The sequence below is a fragment of the Papio anubis genome, chromosome 4 (assembly GCF_008728515.1).
Source record: "Papio anubis isolate 15944 chromosome 4, Panubis1.0, whole genome shotgun sequence".
Lineage (NCBI taxonomy): Eukaryota > Metazoa > Chordata > Mammalia > Primates > Cercopithecidae > Papio > Papio anubis.
This window is the reverse complement of record NC_044979.1, coordinates 30,431,730-30,455,330: the sequence shown is the minus strand read 5'-3', so window position 1 is coordinate 30,455,330 and position 23,601 is coordinate 30,431,730. Positions and strand designations below refer to the sequence as shown.

Sequence of the window (23,601 nt, the reverse complement as noted above, 5' to 3'; positions counted from 1 at the left end):
CTCAGACTTCATTGTTAATTAGCATTTGTTGAATCGCATTTCTTCTTTTTGCAATGCTCTCTCTTCTCCCCTGCTGGCCATGCCTTCTTCCCTGGCATATGTCTCTTCTTCCAGGTAATTTCTCCCCTTTTATCCCCACTGCCTTCTGATCTTGCCCTTCAACATTTACATAATCATATTACCATGATTTTGTGCTTGTTGATAAATTGGTAATTTCGTAAGTTGTTTAATATATGTGCATTGGTTTTCCTTACTAGTTTCTAAACTCCTGAGAAGGGAATCTTTGTATCTCATTATAGTGCCCAGTTTAGATTCAATTTGCCAAGTGATGGGCTCAAACAGCATGAACTTGTGTTTGGAAAAAAGTGCCCCATACTCCAAGGTAGAGGATTGGCTGTACTGGTTATTAACTATAAGTGGGCAAGTTAGTAAAAGAATGCAGCCAAAGGAGTGCGTGTCTTCTAGAATATAGTGGCAGTATGGAGTTACGATGATTAGCATGGGCTCTAACATTAGATTACTGGGGTTCAATTGTGCCTCAATTGCTTATAACCTTGGTGCCTTGGGGATGTTATTTTTTATTTCTGTACCTCAGTTTTCCCCTGTGGGAAATGGGTATGATAATGGCACTTACCTCATTAGATTGTGGTGTGAGTGAATTAATACATGTAGCTGTTTTAAACAGTTGACGTAAAAGCTCAACAGAGAGCAGTGGTTCACATGCTGGTGTTCATTATTTTTTTTGAGACAGGATCTCAGCTCTGTTGCCCAGGCTGGAGTGCAGTTGCGCAATCTCAGCTCACTGCAACCTCTGCCTCCCGGGCTCAGATGATCCTCCTGCGTTAGCCGCTGGAACCACGGGTGTGCACCACTACGCCTGGCAAAGTTTTTATTTTTTTGTGGAGATGGGGTTTTGCCATGTTGCCCATGGTGATCTCGAACTCCTGGGCTCAAGTGCGAGCCACTGCTCCCAGCCTGGTGTTCATTATTATTAAATTGCTTAGCATTCTGCCTAGCACACAGAAAGTCCTCTATAAATGAGAGCTGTCATTATCATCCTCAGTAGTATTTACATTGCAAACTCTTCATCCAATTCCAGTCCCAAATCCTACCGCTCCCTCTCCTGAGTTATTTTACTGCCTCTTTATCTCTTTTTTGACATTTAACATGTGCCATCTCTGTCTTGTTTTTTAAATGCATTCCTCATGTTGAATCAGTGAATGAATGATCAAACAATAAGTATTTATTGAGAGCTTTTCATATGCCAGGCAGAATGCTGAGTGTTGAGAATATATTAAACAAGACAGCTATAGTCTTTACAGGGAATACACAATTTGTTATATAATTACAATCGTAATGGGAGTACAGAGTCCTGGGAGAGTGTATGCTGGTGGCCATAGCTTATTCTAAGTGGTCTGATAAAGTCCTTGAAGTGATTTCAAAGTGAGGCCCAAAGAAGGAGTTAGCAGAAGATCTTGTTCAGGGCCAAAGGATGAAATGTTGTATATGAAAGTCCTGAGGTGGAAGTTTGCTTGTATTCACAATGGAAGACCAGTCAGCATTGCTGCAATGTGAGGATAGTAATGGGAGAATGAATAACTGAATAATTTGGACATTGTAGTCCTTGAAAAGGATTTTGAATTTTATCTGAAGAACAGTGAGAAATCATTGAAATGGGAGTAGAATAATTAGGACAGCATGTGTGTGTGTATGTGTGTGTGTGTATACATATATATACACACACAGAGAAAGAGAGTTAGCTAGGTATATATCTATAAATTTTTCTTTTTTTCCATTTTGGCTGTTATTTGGAGATAGACTTGAAACAATGGTTAGGGGAGAATTTGTATATATCTATAAATTTTTTTTTTTCCATTTTGGCTGTTATTTCGAGATAGACTTGAAACAATGGTTGGGGAGAATTTGCAGTTCACCTGGTGATTGCTGAATAGTGGCTGAAACTAGGATTGTGGCAATGGAGGCGGAAAGATAAATGTGAGATCTATTTTGGTATAAGAACTGGTAGAATTGAGTGGTTGTTTGGATTGGGGTCAAGGAAGGGAAGTTACATCAAGTGTCATGCATGAGCATTCCAAATATCTGGTTGATGCTGGTGCTTCTTTTCTGATATTGTAAATGATGGCAGAGTGGGTTTGCAAGGAAAATTAAGACTTTCTGAACATGTTAAAATTGAGGCACTAATGAGCCATTAGTGGCCTAGGCTTCATGCATTAGTTTTAGGACTATAGGACACCTACATGTGAGTGTACAAAAATACCCAGAGAACATTAAGAGAGAAGAGTCCCTAGGCCAAGCCCTTTATTTCAAGATTACTTATGGATGGGGAGTGTTTGAACAAACAGACTTTAAAAAGTTGCCACCCAGGCTGTCGGAGATAAATCAGGCGAGTGTAATGTACAAATTAAGAGGGGAGAGAGTTTCACAAGGCAAGAATTGAGTCTCCAGCTTCAAGGTCAAGTAAGATGAAATTGAAAACTATCCAGTGGACAGTGCAATTCCATGAGTTACTGGTGACCATAGAGCAGTATTTGTGGAATGAAGGAAAGCAACGGGGCAGCAAAAGCTAGATATCTTCCCACCTGAGTTGTCAGCAGAAACTGTGTCTCATCTTTAGATCTGTAGTTTTTAGGAGTTTCCTAACAATAGGAAATGCATGCATGTACATAATGATGGTGTCTATGTAGTTTTGAATGAGTGAGGAATCTTGAGAATATCCATCAGCACGTGTGTACTGATGGAGAAAGAAATGACAATGTTGTGAGATCCTTAACTGAACAAACTAACTTCTGTTATCTTCACCAAAGCTATCTCAATTCTCTGCCATCACTCATGCACTCTGTGGTACATCATTTTCCACTGATAGACAAGATCCTTTGAGTCTCAATTCTAGAACCCCAATACAATATCCACGTGTGGTTACATCATAACAAAATTGTAAAGCTGCTTGGCAGGGTAAGATTAATTCTGTATTTTCTTTAAGAAAAATTAGAATTCCCAAATACACCTAAAACACTAACTATGTTTCCAACTACTTTAAAAGTATCATTCTGTAAAAGTAGTTTCATTATTGTTTAAGCGTGGTTTCACATATTTTTATGCATGCATGGGTATGCTTTATTAAATCTATTTCTGATCCTGGCTGTTGGGCTTTTTACAAGTTGCTGTCCTTACTAGGAACAAATTTTTATTCTCACATCATATTAATGTATGGTTTTTGTTTGTTTTCTACCCATTGTCCACACTCTTTTTACACGGGTAGCTGTGACTTCATGCACGCTACCACACCCGGCTAATTTTTACAAATTTTTTTGTAGAGTTAGGATCTCTATCCTCTGCTGATAGGATCTGCTGCTTTGTTGCCAGAGCTGATTTGGAACTCCTGAATCAAGTGATTCTCCCACCTGGGCCTCCCAAAGTGCTGGGAACACAGGTGTGAGCCACTGCACTCAGCCACATTAAACTCTTAGTCCTTAGAAAAAGATTACTTAGTTTGGTGTCATTAGTACCATAAAACACTGTGCTTCAATCTGTTTTTGATGGAATCATAGAGCAGATTTCACATGCAGCTTCAGGTCAAGCTGTTTCCACATCAGTATACAGACTTTATTATAGCATCAATAGTGTTTATTTGTTTCAAAATATATAGAACAATTAATTATAAGAACTAATTCACTGCAGTGAATGTTGAATGCTGACACTTACAAACTAAAGGGACAATTAGTTATCTGACCTTTAATAATGTAGAAGTTTATCTAGGCAAAACTTAATCAGACTTGAATGTTAATAGATTTTTTTCTTTTTTTTTTTTTCTTTTTTTCTTTTTAGACAGAGTCTCACTTTGTAGCCCAGGCTGGAGTGCAATGGCACAATCCCAGCTCACTGCAGCCTCTGCCTCCCCCAGGTTCAAGTGATTCTCATGTCTCCCAAGAAGGTGGAATTATAGGTGCCTGCCACCATACTCGGCTAATTTTTGAATTTTTTTTTTTCAGTTGAGACGGGATTTCACCATATTGGCCAGGCTGGTCTCGAACTCCTGACCTCAAGTCATCCGCTCGCCTCCGCCTCCCAAAGTGCTGGGATTGCAGGCGTAAGCCACCGCCCCCAGATGACTTTTTTCTTTTATAAACAAAACCTTAGGCATATTTTTCTTCATTCAAATTTTCTATCAAAGTTTCTGTTTTTAAATGCATCAAATGTGAGTGAAAATAATAGAAATTTTCTGTACTACTAACTCTTCTATTCACCAGAATGTGGGTTTCCTTATTTATTTCTTTTTCTTTTAAGTATTGTAAGCTCTTTTCAGGATGGGAAGCCTTGCTGTGTTATTCTTAACTTATACAGTCAGGTGCTAGAAGAGTATCTGGCACCAAGTAGGTACTTAGTAGATGTTGTTGGATGAATGAATGCTGTAAATTGTTCTACTAGAATTGATTTAATCAGCCTTCTATTGTTGGATATTGGAGTTGTTTTATTGTTTTTTCCTCTCATAAACATTTGTTCCTTTAGATAAATCATAGTCTATAATTATTTTCTCAGAACATGTCCATAAAGTAGAAACCTAGGCCAAAGAATAGCATATATTTTTTAACAGCATCATCCTATAAATCTTTAGTGAGTAAAATGATTGGGTTTTTAATTGGATGCATTTGTTGTTCTTCAAAACATTGACCACCTTCTGTTTTAATTAGTAATAAATTTCTGTCATAATTGTTGCCATTTTTTTCTCCATGATAAAAAAAAAACTAGAACTTTCTCTCCTGAATTGTATAATTATCTGTTTTTATTAATGCTTTAAAAATGTAAGGCTTTAAAAGATTAATTAGACATAAAAATAAAACTTTCACTTAAGGTTTATTGAACCTATACTGGTGTGTCTGCAGGCAAAAATGAATGTTCATAATACTTTTAGAAAGTATTAAAAGTGTTTTAGCCATTTAGCCTTTACTAACATTTATTTTGATTTTAAGATAATTTTTATATTATAAGTTACTTGCTGACTTTTTTTTTTCTCTGTTATTTTCTGAAGTTGCATTCTTGTCTTGGGTGGGGCACAGTTAAGTGTGACATCAATTTCCTTGGCCCAAGTTCTTGATTTGCCCATGAAATGAAGACTTGCGCCTCATCAGATGTCTTTTAAATTCTTTACTCTACACATTTTATTTTAATTATCTCTCAAGCCATTTTCTGGTTCTATAATAAGTTCTTACCTCTTGCCTATAGAGACTTTGGAAGTGATAAAAATTGATCCAAAATTGTTAAAGAAAAAAATAGTATTTTAAACCTGTTATTTTTTACTCCTAGCCTTGTAATTGATGTGCACAGTTGTAGATGGTGGTTGATTTGCTTTATTTCGTATTCTCAGTGCCACATACCATGCATAAGCTATGTTTTTAGCCCAGTCTCATGTGTCAATTCTGAAAATGTGTAAGATGTTTATTGTAGTCTTCCTATAAAAATTCATTATCATTTAATTCTTAGAAAAGTAACTCTAGAATTGTTAAAAGTCTAAATGGCCTTTTTCTGTGTTTATTTTTACCAGTTCAAAGTAGAAATGCTACTTTTAACCATTACAATTTAATGGTGTATTTGATATAAATTGGATGGTTGTAATTTGAGTAAAGTACCTGCTTTTGTAGAATATTTTAGCTGAAAATACCTCCCAGTGTGTTAAACTCTCCTATAAACATTTTCTTCTTACAAATTGGTATGTCTGAACCACTCTCTCTTATTCCTGTGTTTGAGTAGATACAATTAAGTTGCATACTAAAATAAATTTTCTTCACATCATTACTAAAGCATTCAGTCATTTCAAAAATATAGTACATTACTATACTGATGAATAATGGAAGAAGTTTATCTGTTGATTCAACATATTCAAGAGTAGGATAGTTTTTCTCCGAATAAAACTACAAAATCAATGGTATATTTACTTACTTGACCTCAGAGAGATAAGACATTTTCTCTATGAAATAGTTTGTAGTTGTTTGTTTGTTTGTTTGTTTAACAAAAACGAAGGGAAACAAACCAATAAAGCGGAAGGCATGGATCGAGGAAGCAACCTGGGAAAGGTTGTGAAAAGAATTGCCAGTCTTGGCCAAGGGGAATCCTAGCAAGCCACCCTGCAGAGGTCAGCAGGAGGATGGAAGAACCCTTGGGAGGAAGCTCTCTAACTGGAGGGCTATCGTTTACAAAGTCATGATATTATGAACACTGAGTATTGAGTTAACAAAAAATTGTAAGACTAGTGTGTTGAGAAGTTAGAATATGGAAAAATGGGGAAAAGGGACAGTTTGAGATGAGGTAGGGAGACAGATTTATTCATGGAAACTTTTCTGTACAGCAAGAATTATGAGCCATACCTTTCAGATAGTTCTGTGGGTTGGCAGCCCTCATCACCTGGCACCTTTGGCACTGCCTTGATGGCTGCCTCTCATCCAGGTTAGAGAAAGAACATTGAAGACAGGAAGAAAGCAAGCTTATGTGCTTGATACTTTATCCTGACTAGATATATTCTTATTTCTGCCCTTTGTACTTGAGGCACAGATACACCATCATCTGCACTTTCTATGCCTAACTTATCTTGGGAAAAAAAAAAAAAAAAAGATTCTCTAGAATAAGCCAAGGGCATTGTATTTCCTGTTGATGATAAAATGCAGATTTTTACCACTAAAAGGCAATGACTTCATTTCTAAAGGTTAAACTGAATGGTTCTCACAGCATAATTTCATATGGTTAAATTTGGGAAACAGAAAGTCATTCAATAAGAGAACAATCTCTGAGCTTGTATAGAATTTTTATTTGATTGAGAATTGGGTATTACTTTATTCACATTAAGCTGTATCACATGATTTTATTTCAAGGTAGAAAAGAAATGTCAGTAGGCATATGTACTTAGTAGAACTTTTTTCTTTATTTGAACAAAATATGTCCTCTTTATGGCCCATGTAGATGGCCTCATGCTCCATCTGATGCTTTCTTTTAGCTATTGCTAAAAGTTTAGACTTTCTTATGCTGCTTTTGGGGAACCAATGAGACTTTTTTTTCTGTGCTTTTCTAACCCCTTGCTTTCTCATCTAAACCATTTTCTTGTTAAAATGTTTTAAGTACTTTAATACACTAGTATTCAAAGTAGTGATCAAAGTAGTTGATTTAAAACACCATGACTGGGTGGTTAATTTTGAATTTGCTATTCTCTCCAAACTACTTGCAGATTAATTACAGCATAAGTTTTCTTGAGTTAAAAATTAAAATATTGTATATTCTTCCTGTGCAGGTTGTTTTTATTGTGTTGGTGTATATTCTTAAAGGTATAATTTATATACAGTAAAATGTTCTCATTTTTAGCATATAATTCTGTGAGTTTTGGCAAATGTGCATTTTGAGAAACATGTATTTATGAAATCATCACCACAGTCAAGATAGTAGAACTGTTCCATCGTCCCAATTCCTCCATTCCTTTTAGAGTCAACTTCTAGTCCCTGGCAACCACTCGTGTTGTACTGTTTAACTATAGTTTAACCTTTGTCAAAATGTCATACAAATGTAATCATGTATTTGAGATTCATACATGTTGTTGCCCATGTCTTTTTTAGTGTGGAGTAGTATTCCATTGTGTGGTGTACTAAAATTTATACCCAGTTGAGGGATATTTAGGTTATTGCCAGTTTTAGTGATTATGTATAACATCCAGGCCATTATCTTTGCTTTGCCTTGCTTTGTTTTTTTAAAGAATGAGACAAGGTCTTACTCTGTCATCCAGGCTGGGAGTGCAGTGGTGTGCCATCACTGCTCACTGCAACCTCTACCTCCAAGGCTTAAGCTATCCTCCCACATCAGCCTCCTGAGTACATAAGACTGCAGATGTGCACCACCACGCCCAGCTGATTTTCTTTCTTTCTTTCTTTCTTTCTTTTTGTGAGGCAAGGTCCCATGATGATGGCCAGGCTGGTCTCAAACTCCCCGGCTCAAGCAATGTTTTTGCCTCAGGCAAAACATTACAGGCATGAGGCCACCGTGCCTGGCCCAGACCATTTTCGGAGGGTCCCTAATCTGTTCCTCTAACAGGATTTCACTTTATTTTAGTGGACTGCAGTGATTGTCCGAATGGTGCTTTGCATATTTTCATTCTAAACATAGAGATGTGTCTTCTGTTCCTGAGTATTTGCCAAGTTCTGGTTTCATTTCTCAGAATTGTACACTGTGGAAAGGAAAAAATAAATGGTGGGTAGGACCAACCTAATAAAAATATTTGTAGATGTCTGACTTTCTTAGGGCTCCTTAAACTCGTAGGTGATTCAGTTCCTTGCAAGTCTGATTGGAGAGTGATGGTTTTCTTTCACACGTTGGAGTGCTGCCCTTGCACTACTTTTTGCCCTGAGGCTTCCTTCTCCATTTGGGCAAGCATACCATTCCTGCCCCCTTTGGAAAATTTGCTTAGCCAGGACATTTCTTTTAATAATTATAATACTCTGTTGAGGGCATCACCAATTAGAATGACACATCCTAAGCTCAGGGCTTTCTTCCTGCTTAATGCTCCTACAAACATCCAAATGTCCTCTTGATTCATGCTCCCAGAACTCAAGCTCAGAGCCTGGGCTGTGGTTTCTCCTATGTTCTACATGCTGCAGGCCTGAGTGAGGTGCTTTACCAACCAAGTAAACAGTGTGAGAATCTGATTTTTAATTTTTTAAGAGACAAGGTCTCAATCTGTCACCCAGGCTAGAGTGTTGTGGCATGATTATAGCTCACTGCAGCCTCAAACTCCTGGGCTGAAGCAGTCCTCTTGCCTTAGCCTCCCAAGCAGCTAAGGCCCGTGCCACCGTGCTTGACTAATTTTCAAATTTTTTGTAGAGATGGGGTCTTGAACTCCTAGCCTCATGTGATACTCCCACCTCTGCCTCTCAAAGCGCTAGGATTACAGGCATGTGCCATGCTACCCAATTATTGAAAGATAATTGATGGCCTAGTTTTAGCACCTTTTTTTCCTGTTGTAATTTTTTTGTTTGGGGGTTTGTTTTTGTCAGTGTTCTCCTCTATGTTCACTTCATTCCTGTTAAACTTACAGCTCACTGAAGTTTACGCCTTCCCTGGTCCCTCTAGTACACATCTCACCACAAAGTATTGATGAGCAGCCAGGGAAGAACAGTTTCCAATTTGCAAGTGCTTTGTGGTGACACAGGAGCTCAAGGACATTCACAGAGAATCCTCCCCTCGCAGGGTTCCGTGTATTTCAAGAGATGATCACGCTGTACAACTGGTACAACTGGCTCTTCATCGAATCATAAACTCATTCTGTGAATTAAAATGGCACTTGGGGCCACAGGGCCCAAGATGTGGAAAGTAGTAAGAGTGTGGAGCGATAGGTGATGGTTTTGCCTTGCTGACAGGAGTTGTAGTTGTGATTTGTCTTCCACATAGCCACAAAAGTAATTCTCCTGGTCTGCACAACCCTGAAAAACATAGATAACTATGGCAGTGAATGATCACCATACATCTTAAAATGAGAGAGCACATTTGCTTCAGTATCCTTAACGATTCATTCTGATCTCCACACTCTTTTTTTTTTTTTTTTTCCTGTGTCTGTCCTCTTGTTCACAAGGATTTTGCTACTTTAGAGTTAAGATTGGTTAGACCCAAACAGCATTGTGCCCTGGAGTCCTTTACCCTCAGGTCATCCCTGGTGGGACCAAGCAGTACAGAGAGCTTCATAGGAAAAACATCCTGGGATGGGCAGTAGAGCATATGCTTGCACCTCCGGGAAGGCCCGTCAGGGTTGATGGACTTCTTTCTAGCTGTTTCTCAAGTGCTGGTAAAATATGCTTCCCCAGTAACATAATAAGTTCTGCATGTATTTGTTTTTAGTTCATTTTCCTGTGATGTTAATCAAAGAGTGATTGTGATGATGAGAACTAATTCGTGATCTTCATTATTAACAATTCCCATTTGAGCCTTGCACATGACAATCCTGAGTGGTTAATTGTTAACTAATAGGTTTAGTCTATTCCCATTTTCCCATGCTGTTTGGTGTGCTGTTATGTTTACCTCTCACCAACCCTTTCTAGTTTCATGCCTACTATTTGGGGACTTTCGTTGGAGAAATCATGGGAATCACTTTGCATACATCTAGTGCACACCGACAGCCTTAACTCTGTTCCAGAATTCACAGAATTGTGATTTCTGTAGTTCAGCTCCTTTAGGAAGCAGGTGACCTGGCTGTCTGGGGTGGTGGTCTTTCAGACACTTCTATCCTGTGCCGGCTGTACAAGGATTCTGCTTCCTCTGCTCTCCCACCTATCCACCCGAATCTCCCATTCTCCCAAGCCTGGGAATTCATCATACTAAATTATTTTAAACATGTGTTTGTATACACAGCAAGGTACTTTGTGGAGATAAGTTCCAATCTAACTGCTGAAGGGGATGTCTTATAGCCATAAATAGATGTACCCACATTTCGAAGAGATTTGGCCTGACCAGCCAGAAGTCAGGGCAGAGTGAGAATTTATAAATAAGGTGTTTTTATAACCTTTGCTTCTCTGCTTCTCTCTAAGGATCATCCTGCCATTCTGGAGGGTCGTTCAGAACCCTATTCCTCTAAGTTTGAGATATAGATATTAACATCCTTTGAAATGAAGTCACCCCAGGCACATTTGTTGCATCATTACTTTCTCAATTTCAAGGTGCATTGAGGAGGCAGAAACATTCCTTAAAGAGATGCCATCCACAATAGCAGGTTAAATGTAGCTAATGCAATCTTAAATTAGCTTTTCTAAGAGTACAGGAAAATACTTATGTATAGTTTGTTGTAGAGCACAGGTAATGTGAAAACTACCAGTGCAACAACAAAAGAAGACTTCTCTTGTCAGAAATCCAGTTGCTTCCTGATTATTTACACCAGTGGAGGAGAATATTGGTGTAGATAACAAAAAACCACAGCTAATTTATTTACTTGAATTCGCAAAGCTATGAGCCAATGTAGTGGCAGAAAACTGGCAAATAGAATCCCAGACCTTATGTAAGTAAGCAATAGCAATGAAAACTGAGAGTGAAAGCCTTAGCATATAGATATATAAGCAGAAATATTTGATATTGCCTTGAAGTGAGCATTCTGTGTAGCAAGTCCTGTAGTTATCTCTTTAAATCTAAGGTCTAACCTTTATTTATGTATATGGTTTTGGGTGGTTTTTTGTTTTTTGTTTTGAGATGGAGTTTCACTCTTGTCACCCAGGCTCGAGTGCAATGGTATGATTGGGCTCACTGCAACCTCCGCGTCCCAGGTTCAAATGATTCTCCTGCCTCAGCCTCCCAAGTAGCTGGGATTACAGGCACACCCTGCTACACCTGACTAATTTTTGTACTTTTAGGGTTTCCCATGTTGGCCAGGCTGGTCGCGAACTCCTGATCTCAAATGATCCGCCCTGCCTCAGCTTCCCAAGTGCTGGGATTGTGGCCGTGAGCCATGCGACTGGGTTTTCTTTTCTTTTTTCTTTTCTTTTCTCTTCCTGTACTCTTCTTCTCTTCTCTTCTCTTCTCTTCTTCTCTTCTCTTCTCTTCTTCTCTTCTTTTCTGGGAAAATGCCTGGCTCTTATTAACTCAAATAATGTGTCTAGAGACTGAGCCATTCTTGCACTCTCTCTTTGGAAGGCAAATTACTTAATGGAATTCAGTCAATTTTATAATGGTATAATCAGAATTTCTAAAATAAATAATTTCCTTAACTAAATTACCAGGGAGGATTTATAGCTGTATCACCTGAGGAAACTTGCCAGTCTTCCTAACTAGTGTTTTTCATTTGAGCCACTGAAACAAATATTAAAGATTTCAAGAATGCTTGTATTGAAAAGGAACATGCCAAGCAAAAAAGTGCTTGAGATGACAAGGAAAGACACACACCTTTGTGTGGCTGTGACTGAGATTTGAAAGCACCAACATCTGTGGGTTCTTGTAATCAATTTAATTGACTTTATAAGAACTTAATATTCTGTCAGCTTGGATGATTTTTTTTTTTTTTTTTGACGGAGTCTCGCTCTGTTGCCCAGGCTGGAGTGCAGTGGCATGATCTTGGCTCACTGCAAGTCTGCCTCCCGGGTTCATGCCTTTCTCCTGCCTCAGCCTCCCAAGTAGCTGGGACTACAGGCGTCGGCCACCACTCCTGGCTATTTTTTCTTTCTTTCTTTCTTTCTTTTTTTTTGGTATTTTTAGTAGAGGCAGGGTTTCACCATGTTAGCCAGGATAGTCTCCATCTCTTGACCTTGTGATCCGCCTGCCTCGGCCTCCCAAAGTGCTGGGATTACAGGCATGAGCCACTGCGCCCAGCCTGATTTTCATAGTTGGCTTTCACTTCTGATCTTTGCCATAATCAATGACATGTCATCCTCTTGATTATCTTCCCATGTGTCATTTCTGGACTAGAGCTATTGAGTTGTGCATTGAGACTTGGGAGGAGTCAGGAACATGTGTTGATTTTTATGACATGGGTAGCACTAAGGTCCCTTTGAGGCTCCTTGATTATTCTCAGTCTGAGTAGATTTCTCTCTTTATAAAGTAGGTAAGAGTTTAGCAAAAAAAGAAGAGAGTGTGCTGCAACCTCCTCGTTAGTTCAAACATGAAAGGCATGCCTGTGTGTGTGCCGTTGTTATTCCTATAAGCATTTTTTCCAGATAACTACATCCAAAGGACAGTGATGAGCAGCAGTCTATTTCTGAAAAATATAGTTTGCTCTGATCTTGAGGAAAAAGGCCTTCTCTTCCGAGATGTTAGGTTGCCTCATGATTTACAATAATCAATTTGATAATTATTGTTGACTTACTGGTTCAGCTCATGAATAATGTCCCAGATTTAGACTAGTATGGCACAAGGATTTTAATCAAGTAGTGCTTTCTTTCTCATGGAGCATTTATCTTGCTTGACTGTTCTGGACTTCAGCCAGCTGCCAGACAAGCATTTTTCATGCTGTATATGTGTAGGAGAATGTGTTGCTTAAGTGTTCAGTGGGGAAGTTTCCAACCCACTAAAGCTCATGGTTACCTTGCCTTTTACCACTGTACTGTTAGAGACACTGAGAATGGATCGCTGTCTTTTTCTCTAGGAATCTATTTGATGGGAAGCATGAATCTTAGTTACTATAAATATTGTTTTCATCCCAGCCTACCTCACTGCTTCTGAATGAGAGGAGCCCCTTTGGCTGCTCTGAAATACTTGATGGCTTGTTATGTTTTCATTATCTAATGTGCATTAATTTAAATAAAATAGCTCTGTTGCTAGAAGAGTCAGAAAGGAAGAACTTGGCTGGGTGCAGACTGCTTGTGTCACAGAAGTCAGGAAAGTTTGCAGAACTTGGTGTCCTCAGAGGGAGTTTTCAGTTCTGCTGGCTGGGCTGAAAACCTAAAACTCTAAAATTCAGTGACTGTTTCCCCAGCATATGCGATGTGATATTTTGATGCTTGCTTACTCTATTATCTGTTTAATTAGCTTGAGAGACTGAAAGAATTTGAAGGCCCTTCACTTCTCTGTGGCTGAGAGTTCTGAGAGTCGAAATGTCCATGATTTGGCTCTCTGGAGGATAGAACGCACAGATTTTGTGTTGATGCACGAAAAAAAGTTTTTAAGCTGCTATTCCGTTTTATGTGTTTTTGTTATTTCTATAATGATTCATGCTGACATGAAGTGGTATTTGTCTGAATTGACCACACCCTGCTGTTCGAGATTTCCCTGGGTAGGAACAGTAGGCCCCAGGTATCATCTCATCCCCAAAATGAACATAGAGCAGGAGTTGCTATACTGGTGCCTGGAGAAGGCTGGCCTCTTCTCAAGGTTAAGAAACTGTGAGCTCTGAATCTTACATAACCTATTTAAAGATAAACTACTTTTGGCTTCCTATTAGGTTATAGGGACTATGTATACGCCTTAGGCGGGGCTACTCTTTTTTTTTTTTTTTTTTTTGGATGAATATTAAAGGTTAAATAATAGAAGGTTAGTACTGGTCTTCTACCTCCTTTTTTTTCCCCGAAGACGGAGTTTCGGCCCTTTGTTGCCCAGGATCGGAGTGCACACGGCGCCGATTTTGCCTCACTGCAACCTCCACTCCCAGGTTCAAGCAATTCTCCTTGATTCAGCCTCCCAAGTTAATAGGCGCCACCATGCCTGGCTAATTTTTTTCTATTTTTAGTAGAGACGGGCTCTTGCCACGTTGGCCAAGATGGTTTCAAACCCCTGACCTCAGGTGATCCACCTGCCTTGGCCTCCCAAAGTGCTGGGATTACAGGCGTGAGCCACTGCGCCTGGCCCCTCAATTTTATGTTAAAGGAAGATGAGCTCTTCTTGCCCCAGAGAACTCTGGTGTGAACGTCTCATTTTCGAAGCACCCTTTTAACTGAGTATTTAAGTCAATGAGAATGTTCTGGAAACTGTCGATTAACTATATTTCTTCTACTGAGGCCTCATGAGTATCATGTCTATGTCTTGGTTTCAGAAATGTCTATAAATAGGGTTATTTGCTTAGCTTCCCGCCAAACTTTTTGTCCTAGACTAGAAAGAAAGAAATGTTGGGTTTCATTACTTTCCAGTTACTCTTTTCCTCTTTTTTCCATCAGGATACCCAAAAAGCAAAGCAGTTCCTGCCTTTTCTTCAGCGGGCAGGTCGTTCTGAAGCTGTGGTGGAATACGTCTTCAGTGGTTCTCGTCTCAAACTCTATTTGCCAAAGGAAACTTGCCTTATCACCTTCTTGCTTGCAGGTAAGTCTTATGTGTTACATGTTACTCTGAGCTCAGAAGTCATCCCTGGAGGCCACATACCCTCCTTTCCCACTGTGTTCTGGGTAGGCCCTAGAGCCCACCAGCATGCTTTTCCTCTCTGGTTGGGATATGCAAACACAGTTTCTAGATCAGATCCTCCTGTTACTGCAGACCCAGCACTGCACCCTCTTTCTGCTCCTCGTTTCTACCAAGCGCAGGATGTAGGAGTAGAGCAACTTGAAAGCACGCAGCCCTTATAGAGCTAAAGCGAAGGAAATTCCAGACTTAGGAAAATACCGACGACGGAATTCTCAGAGTTAGCATTCATTACCCACTTGAAACAGACCACCCATGCCATGTTAGTTGTGGGGAGGCCTCAGTGGAGCCGAGACACTCTTCCCCTGTACCTCCCCAGGCAGTGCCGTTTGTCTCCGTTTCATTCTTTTCAAATGCCATTAAGATCCCAGTCCTTTACGAAACCCCAGCCATGATGTTGCTTTCACACACTCTTCCCACATCAATAGTATTTCTTGTTGTGCTGAGGTTGACGTGCTAAGGCAAGTGATGCTCCTTTCTTTGCTGACTTAATGTGCGTCTTACCCTATCTTTTCTGGTAGCTTAATATTTCACAAGCCAGAAGGCTATGTATAAACTGTGCTCTTTGAGCAATTTACATTTATGCATTCAAGGAACAAACTGCTTCATTTCTTTGCTGCTGGCAAATAATCGTTATTTATTTCCAGTTGGTACTTCACAGAGACTGCAGTCTTTGAGGGAAAGCTGTCATTTTACTTCCACCACCACCCCAACTCCGCCCAGCCACCCCTGCACACACAAACATTCATTCACTTGCAAAAGATATATCCTGCCATGGTCCCCAGATGCACATGGTCCCCACCTTTCCTTTTTTGTTACTGTCCTGTTGTCTCAGCACTTCTTACGTTGAATTATTGAATAGAATTTGTTATGGGAAAAGAGAAACAGGAGTCATGCTTGGTGTCTCCTGCCAGATCACCTTGGCCTCCTTTTCTTAGAAGGCACAGGTAGTTTCTTGTCTGGATAAGGGTCTCCCTCAGGCCCCCACTAAATGGATTGAGTTATGTGAGATAAATCACTCCCTGAACACATGACTATGGAGCTCACTGCTGCTGCTTGGCTGTCACTTCTCATTGTGGCTCTTGTGCATACTCTTATAAACTTGATCATTGCACCGTTCTGCAGGCCTTCTGAAGGGACTCATTGAAGTGTGACACCAAGCTCAGGGCAGCTATGCAAAAGAAGGGATGCAAAAAAACTCATACCTTATTGGAGGACTGTGCTTTTATTTTTGCTAATGTGAGTTATGGTAAACTGAAGGGCTGTGTGGCAGTGTGTGAGGGAGTCCTTTTATGAAGTCATTTGTGCCTTTTTACTAAGGTTTCTATTCCCATGACGTTTCTTGGTAGTGAACTTTTGCTGGAGAGTTGGAGGCACAGTCATATCCGGGTTTACTGTACTTCTTTTTATTGCGCTTCAGATATTGCATTTTTAATAGATATTAAATAAATATCTATTAAAAATAAATAAATAGATTGTGGCAACCCTATGTTAAGCAAGTATGTCAGTGCCATTTCTCCAGCAGCATGTGTCTGTCACATTTGGTAATTTTCACAACATTTCAAACTTTATCGTTATTATATCAAACTTTATTATTATTATATCTGTTATGGTGATCTGTGACCAGTGATCTTTGATGGTACTATTTCAACTGTTTTGGGTCATCATGAACCACAGTCATATAAGATGGTAAACTTAATTGATAAATGTTGTATGTGTTCTGACTGCTCCACCCATTGAATGATAAGAAAACCAGACAAAGTTGGGTGCAGTGGTGCATGCTTGTACTCTCAGCTACTCAGTAGGCTGAGCCCAGGAGTTACAGATCAGCCTGGGCAACATAATGAGAACCTATCTCAAAATAGAAAAGAAAATAGAAATAGAAAAGAAGTCGAAACAGTCTTATTGCTGATACGGAAACATTTTAGTGTTCTGGAGAGAAGATCAAACCAGTCACAATATTTCCTTAAGCCAAAGTCTAATCCAGAGAAAGCCCTCTGGATTTGACTCTCCTCAATTCTGTGAACAATGAGAGGTAAAGAAGCTGCAGAAGAAAAGTGTGAAGCTGTTAGAGGTTAGTTCATGAGGTTTAAGGAAAGAAGCCATCTTCATAACATAAAAGTACAAGGTGAAGCAGCAAGTGCTGATGTAGAAACTGCAACAAGTTATCCAGGAGATCCAGCTAAGATCTCTGGTGAAGGTGGCTACACCAAACACCAGATTTTCAATGTAGATGAAACAGCCTTCTACTGGAAGAAGGTGCCATCCAGGATTTTGATAGCTAGAGAGAAGTCAATGCCTGCCTTCCGAGTTTCAAAAGACAAGTGGACTCTGTTGTTAAGACCTTATGCAGCTGGTGACTTTTAAGTTAAAGCCATTGCTCATTGACCATTCCAAAAAGCCTAAGGCCCCTAAGAATGATGCTGAATCTACTGTGCCTGTGCTCTGTAAAAGGAACAACAAAGCAGCCTGTATGACAGCACGTCTGGTGACAGCCTGGTTTATGGAATATTTTAAGCCCATTGTTGAGACCTACTGCTCAGAAAAAAAAAAAAAAAGATTTTTTTTCAAAATATTACTGCTCATTCACAGTGCTGCAGCTAGCTGGTCACCCAAGAGCTCTGAAAGAGTTGTACACAAAGATTGTACATGCCTGCTAACACAGCATTCATTCTGCAGCCTATGTATCAAGGAGTAATTTTGATTTTCAAACCTTGCTATTTAAGAAATATGTTTTGTAAGCCTAAAGCTGCCATAATTAGTGATTTTTCTGATGGATCTGGGAAGCAAATTGAAAACTTTCTGGAATGGATTCACCACTTTAAATGCCATTGAGAACATTCGTGATTCATGGGAGGAGGTTGAAACAGCAACCAACATAAACAGAAATTTGAAGGAAGTTATTCTAAGCCTCATGGTTGACTTCAAAGAGTTCAAGACTTCAATGGAGGAAGTAGCTGCAGATATGATAGAAATAGCAAAAGAACTAGAATTAGTAGTAGAGCCTGGGGGTAAAACTGAGTTACTGAAATCTCATGAAAAGAATTTGAACAGATGAGGAGCTGCTGCTTATAAATGAGCAAATAAAGTTATTTCATGAAATAGAATCTGGTCCTGGCAAAGATGCTGTGAATATTGTAGAAATGACAACAAAGGATTCAGAATATTACATAAACTTCATGAAGCAGCATCAGGGTTTGAGAGAATGGACTTTAATTTTGAAAGAAGTTCTAAAGTGAATGAAATGCTATCCAACAGCATTCCATGCTACAGAGAAATATTTTGTGAAAGGAAGAGCCAGTTGATGCAGCAAACCTCATTTTTTTTTTGCCACAGCCACCACCTCCATCAGCAAGCACCACCCTGATCAGTCAGCAGCCATGAACATGGAAGCAAGACCCTCCAACAGCAAAAAGATTATGATTCACTGAAGGCTCAGATGATCATTAGCATTTTTTAACAATAAAGTGCTTTTATTAAACTACAGTATAGGGTGCACACTTTTATATGCCCTGGAAAACTAAAAATTTGTGTGACTTGCTCTATAGCAATATTCACTTTATTGCAGTGGTCTGGAACTGAACCCGCAGTATCTCTGAGGTATGCCTGTGTATTTTCAACTCATCCTCTGCTCTGCAGCTGAGAAAAAAAAGCATCGTTTTGGCAATGTAGAGCTTTATCCCAGAGGTAAAAAAGAGAAACCATATTCTTCTTCCTGGGAAACTTGGCCACAAATGTACAGGGGAAAGAGAACATTGAAGTTCTGTCTTTTAAACTCTAAACTACCTGAATGGAGCCGGCTCAGAGCACAGACCATTTGGCTGGAGTTTTCCTGCAGAATTCTTCTAGTTTTACATTGCTTAGACACAAGCAGTCTGATCACTCGACTCTGTATCAGCCAGTTTCTGTGTGTATTTGGCATTATTTTAAGCTTAGCAATTCAAAAGGCATTGCCTGAGTTAACTTACATTGTGAAAGATAGATTACACAGAAGCAAATACGTGATAAAAATATAAGCCTTTTACATTTTTCTCCTGCCATAGTGTATGCTGTTATATTATGCATCTTTTGGTTTCTTCAGAAACCTGGCAAGAATACAGGACAGGGAAAAGTCTTGAGAAAGCAGATCTCAGTTTGCATCATGGCTCTACTGTGTATAAGCAGGTGACTTTAGCGAGGTTATTTACCTCTTCAAGCCTCAGTTTACACATCAGTTATAACTTCCTGCCTCATGATTGTTGGAGTTTAATGAGTTGAATCTAAAACAAGCCCATTACAAAGCAGATCATCAACAAATATGCTCCTTCCCCTTGCAAAGAGTTAGTGTTTTTATAACTAGAGTTTACCTTGCCCCTCAATTTGGAGTGGCATGGTTGTGCAGCATGTGTGCACATAGCTATGGCTCTATCATAGAAATTGTGACCTACCCGTTACTGGAAATAAGTCAAGAAAAGGAGCTGTGCCAGTCTACTTCTGACTAAGCTTGCTGGAAGGAAGGATTTTCCCTCTGAGACTTTGGAGCAAGGAACTCTGCATTGTCCTAAAACCCCATCCCAAAGAATACACAGTTAATTCACAGTCCTGGGTCTCAGGAAACACCCAAGGGAATACAGACATGTAAACAAAATGTAAAGTTGGGTACTAGATGAGAGAATAGAATTATGGACAAGGTCTAGAAGTAGCACTGAGAAGGGAATGATTATTTCTTTAGGTGGACATCAGAGAACACCTCCCTAGGTGCTGGTATCTTGAGCTGTGTTTTGAAGTACATATAAGAGTTTACTGTGTTGGGGAGGGGGAGTAGAAGGAGATGCACATTCTAGCTAGAGATAGCAGCGTGTACAGAGTTGTAGAGGTATGAACATCTGCGTAGATCTGGGCAACCATGTAACCGTTGTTACTGGTGAAGTATAAAGAGTGAGGAGGGTAGAGCGTGGAGTCAGGCTGACAACTCAGACACGAGCTAGTCCTTCTATTTTAGATTACGCAGTGGACCTTCAGAGTCACTGGAGAGGCTATTAAGCAAGGGGGAAGCATGCTCAGACTTGGGTTAAGAAAGTTCATTTTTGTGGATATATTGGAATAAATGAGGGGCAAGAGTCTGGGAGAGCAATTAAGAGGCAGAGTTGTAGAGGTCTGAAATCTGGGGAGAAAATTGGAGAGATTTGGAAAAGTAGGAGGTAGACTTGATGAGATTCTGGGAATGCCTGGCTTCTTTTTGGTCAGGAGTAGGGGGTGGTGTTGAGTGGAGGGGAGAAAGTGAAAGTGTCCTAGGTTTGAGCAATCAGATAGATTGAGATGTCCACAATTAAGGGCAACATAAGAGTAAGAATAGGTTTTAGGAACAGGTTGTTGGTTTGGTTTTGGAATATCCATGAGAATGTTTAGACTCAGGTCAGGCAGACATCAGCATAGAGGCAGTAATTAAAACTGTTACAGTGCCTAGAGGACAGGTTTACAAAGTGTAAGCACCTTGGAAGACACCAACCTGCGTGGAGTGGGCTAAGTGTTCATATATGGACTGAGAATATATGGTCAGAGCAGTGAGACAGTCGAGACAGCATTCTTCTGGAAGCCAAGGGAGTAAAGAATTCCCAGACATCAGCAGTGTCAGAGTTTACATAAAACATCAAGTATATAAAAACTGGAAAGTGCTTTTATGCTGTTTATCTACTAGTAAGTCACAGGTAACCTCTCTCAGTACAATTTCATCAGAGTTGAGTCAATTAAAGGTAGATTACAGGTGACTGGGAAGTAAAAGTGGGAAGTTAGAAACAGACTTATTAAGTACAGATTGCACTTCCCTAATATCTAACAGAGAATGGAAAAGTAGTGCAGAAAGTAAAAGCCAAAGGGTGAAGGTAACATTCCAAGGATGTCAGCATCTTGAGTGCTTTTAGAACTGTAATTCTTATTCAAGAATCAAGAAGGTATGGATAGCTGAAAAGGCTATTCAGTACACCTATTGTTTTCATAATATCAATTTTAGAATGTAAAACTCAACAAAATATTGGCAAATGAAGTTATAAAAAAGATGGAGTGAGAGATTATCCTGGGGAACATAAGATTTGAAATGTTGAGAAGCACTGGTCTGAATTCTGAAGAGAGGGAATCAGGAAAGGTTGCACAGGGATAATGAATGGAGCAGTGATCTAGAAGAAACAGAAGGGATGAGATGCATGGAGAATGTGGGTTGAGTGAGTAGGCTTGGAGAGAGAAAGATCCCTTGGTCTTTTAAAGCTACCTACAAAGCTGAAAGTGAGTATAGGCATGCTATTCATGTTGTAGGATTATTCACCTGGGCAGCAATTGTCCTGCTAGAGCTTTGCAAATATCTGCCGTATGCACTCTTCATTATGTAAGCGTGGCATTCTGCTGGAAATGTCTTTGCAGTAAGGAGGGAGTTTGGGTTGTGATTCTCAAGGGGAATGCCAAGATAATTGTTGGGTGCAGTCCCTTATGTGCTGCTCTCATTAATCCCAGCCTTTTGGAGAGCCCTCTGTACTTCAAGGTGGGGTGGACACTTTCCATTTTTATGTGGCCTTTTTTCAGGCAGACGGCCCCACAGCTTGATAGGGAGTGGCATTTGGCCCAAGCCAGCTGGCCGTTCTGTCACGGTTCCTGCACCCCTGTATGTAGAATGATCACTTGGTCAGATGGGATAGCAGGTGGGGCTAGAGAAGTCAGCTGTAGCCTACAGGTCAGTGCCTCCTGAACGCTCTTGCCCTCTAGTCCTTTAAGCACCTGCCTTAGGCTTGGTCGGTGAGCAGGTGACCTTACAGCATCAGAACTGAGACTGTTCAAGGTCTCTCTGCCTGCTGCTGTGGCCGTCTCCTTAGCGTGCTGATTTCAGTCTCGGAGGCAGTCACAGTCAGTTCTTGTCCATAGTTAGCAAGGAAGCCAGGATCCCTGGGCAGCCTGCATTCGTTAAAAAGCATCCTTTTTCCTCATCTGGCCTTTAGTGAGCCCCACACGTTTCCTTCCATGAGAGCAAAAGTGGTTCACGCAGTTTTTATTTTCACTAGTCGTGTGTGTCCCATTTTACTTTAGTATTTTGCCTTGAGGGAGATTGAGTCACATATTTGGAAACTATTTGGCTCTTAATTCATGCTTTTATTTTTTGCTTTCTTTTTCTTTTTTTCCTTCTTTTGGAGACAGGGTCTTACTCTGTTGCCCAGGCTACAGTGCAGTGGCCCCATCATAGCTCACTGTAATCCTGAACTCCTGGGCTCAAGTAATCCTCCCTCAGATCCTGAGTATCTGAGACAACAGGTGCATGCCACCACACCTGGCTAATATTGTTTGTTTTTTGTAGAGACAGGGTCTCAACTATGTTGCCCAGGCTGGTCTCAGGCTCCTGGCCTCAAGCAGTCCTCTTGCCTTAGTTTCCCAAAGTGCTAGGATTGTAAGCATGAACCATGACACATGACCTCACATTTTTACTTAAAAGCCCCAGTGGGTGTGAAGTGTTTGTCTTATTACTATGACCTTTATATTGAGTGTCCTTATTGTAATTCCCTTATTAGATCTTAAGTATCAGGGTCATGCTGCAGGCACAGTTCAGGAAGTAGCCCTGTTGGATAAGCGTAGCAGGTATCAAGGCATGGTGCCTGCAAACCAAATACTTTTCTCCTGAATTGGAAGAGAATAATAATTTGAGATTTCAGTGCAAAGTGATCTAAGGAGCCTTATATCAGATATTTAGAGTCTTCTGCCAACTCACTGAGTGAGTCCACCATGCCATGTTTGCATTTCCTTAGTGTTAAAGGTGGTACCGCCATAAGTTTGAGGAATTACAGGGTGAGGCAGGCAGGAAATGGATGCCAGTCACCTTGCATGGAACTCATAGTACAAACCATCTAGAAGGCAGCAGCCACTTGACAGGGAGTTCCCATGTGGTTCACAGCAGGTGACTTACAATTAACCAGTTACCTATTCGTATGAGATAAGACAAGAAAATGAGACTTCCGTTTTCCTGCCTTTTAGCATTTTTCTTTCCCTCCCCCTTCCTCTCCCTCTCCCAACCCTTCTCCCTTCTCCTCTTCCTCTCCCTCTGCCTCCGCCTCTCCTTCTCCCTTTCTGGAGCTGGATTATGACAAGGGAGGCACTGAGAAAGGTTCTAAGTGTCTAGGATTTGATAAATGGTAGTGGGCTTGTACATGGTGAACTAAAGCTTTGCCTGTGTGTTCTTTCACCCTGAATGCCTTTGAATGAAGTTCCTCATTTCCTTATTTTCCTTCTTTTCCTTTAAGATCTCTTCTCCAGCCAATCCTCACTGGAATATCAACTGCCTGTTTCAATAGACCAAAAACTTCTAATGAGAGGAGGGAAGGGAAGGTGAACAGGAATAGCCTCCTCACCTCCTGGTCCCAGGAATTGTGGGTCCCCATTGATTACCAGTGCCTAACTAAATTACACAATTAAAACCAATGTATGTTTAAGTGAGAAATCCCATTCTGCTATCACAGAGGTGCTAATGAATCAGGCTGTTATTGTGGTTGTGTTTGCTAGGCTTCTATCCTTAATTAAGCAATTACAGGGTCTGCTGATACTTATGAATTCCTTTCAGATGCTTTAATTGAATTGCAACTTAATGGATATTTGTAAAGTGGAGTATTCTTTCTCTTGGGACTTCCCAGTTTGATTCTGTCTTCACTGCCTACTTTCTGTCGGGTCCCATTACTAGAAATGGGCAGCTTAACATGAGACTTTCCTGGAGCTGCTCTAGTTCTTTACTTTTAAAGATATCATTAT

The 23,601-nt window shown here is 40.1% G+C and overlaps 1 protein-coding gene across 1 annotated transcript in view; it reads left to right on the top strand.

Annotated features, from left to right (window-relative positions):
• Window positions 1–23,601, top strand: part of SND1 (staphylococcal nuclease and tudor domain containing 1) — a 438,879-nt gene that overhangs the window by 262,558 nt on the left and 152,720 nt on the right. Inside the window, exon 15 of the mRNA XM_017957142.2 lies at window positions 14,610–14,751. Within this exon, the coding sequence (XP_017812631.1) occupies window positions 14,610–14,751 (142 nt within the window). The remainder of the gene's footprint in view (window positions 1–14,609; window positions 14,752–23,601) is intronic.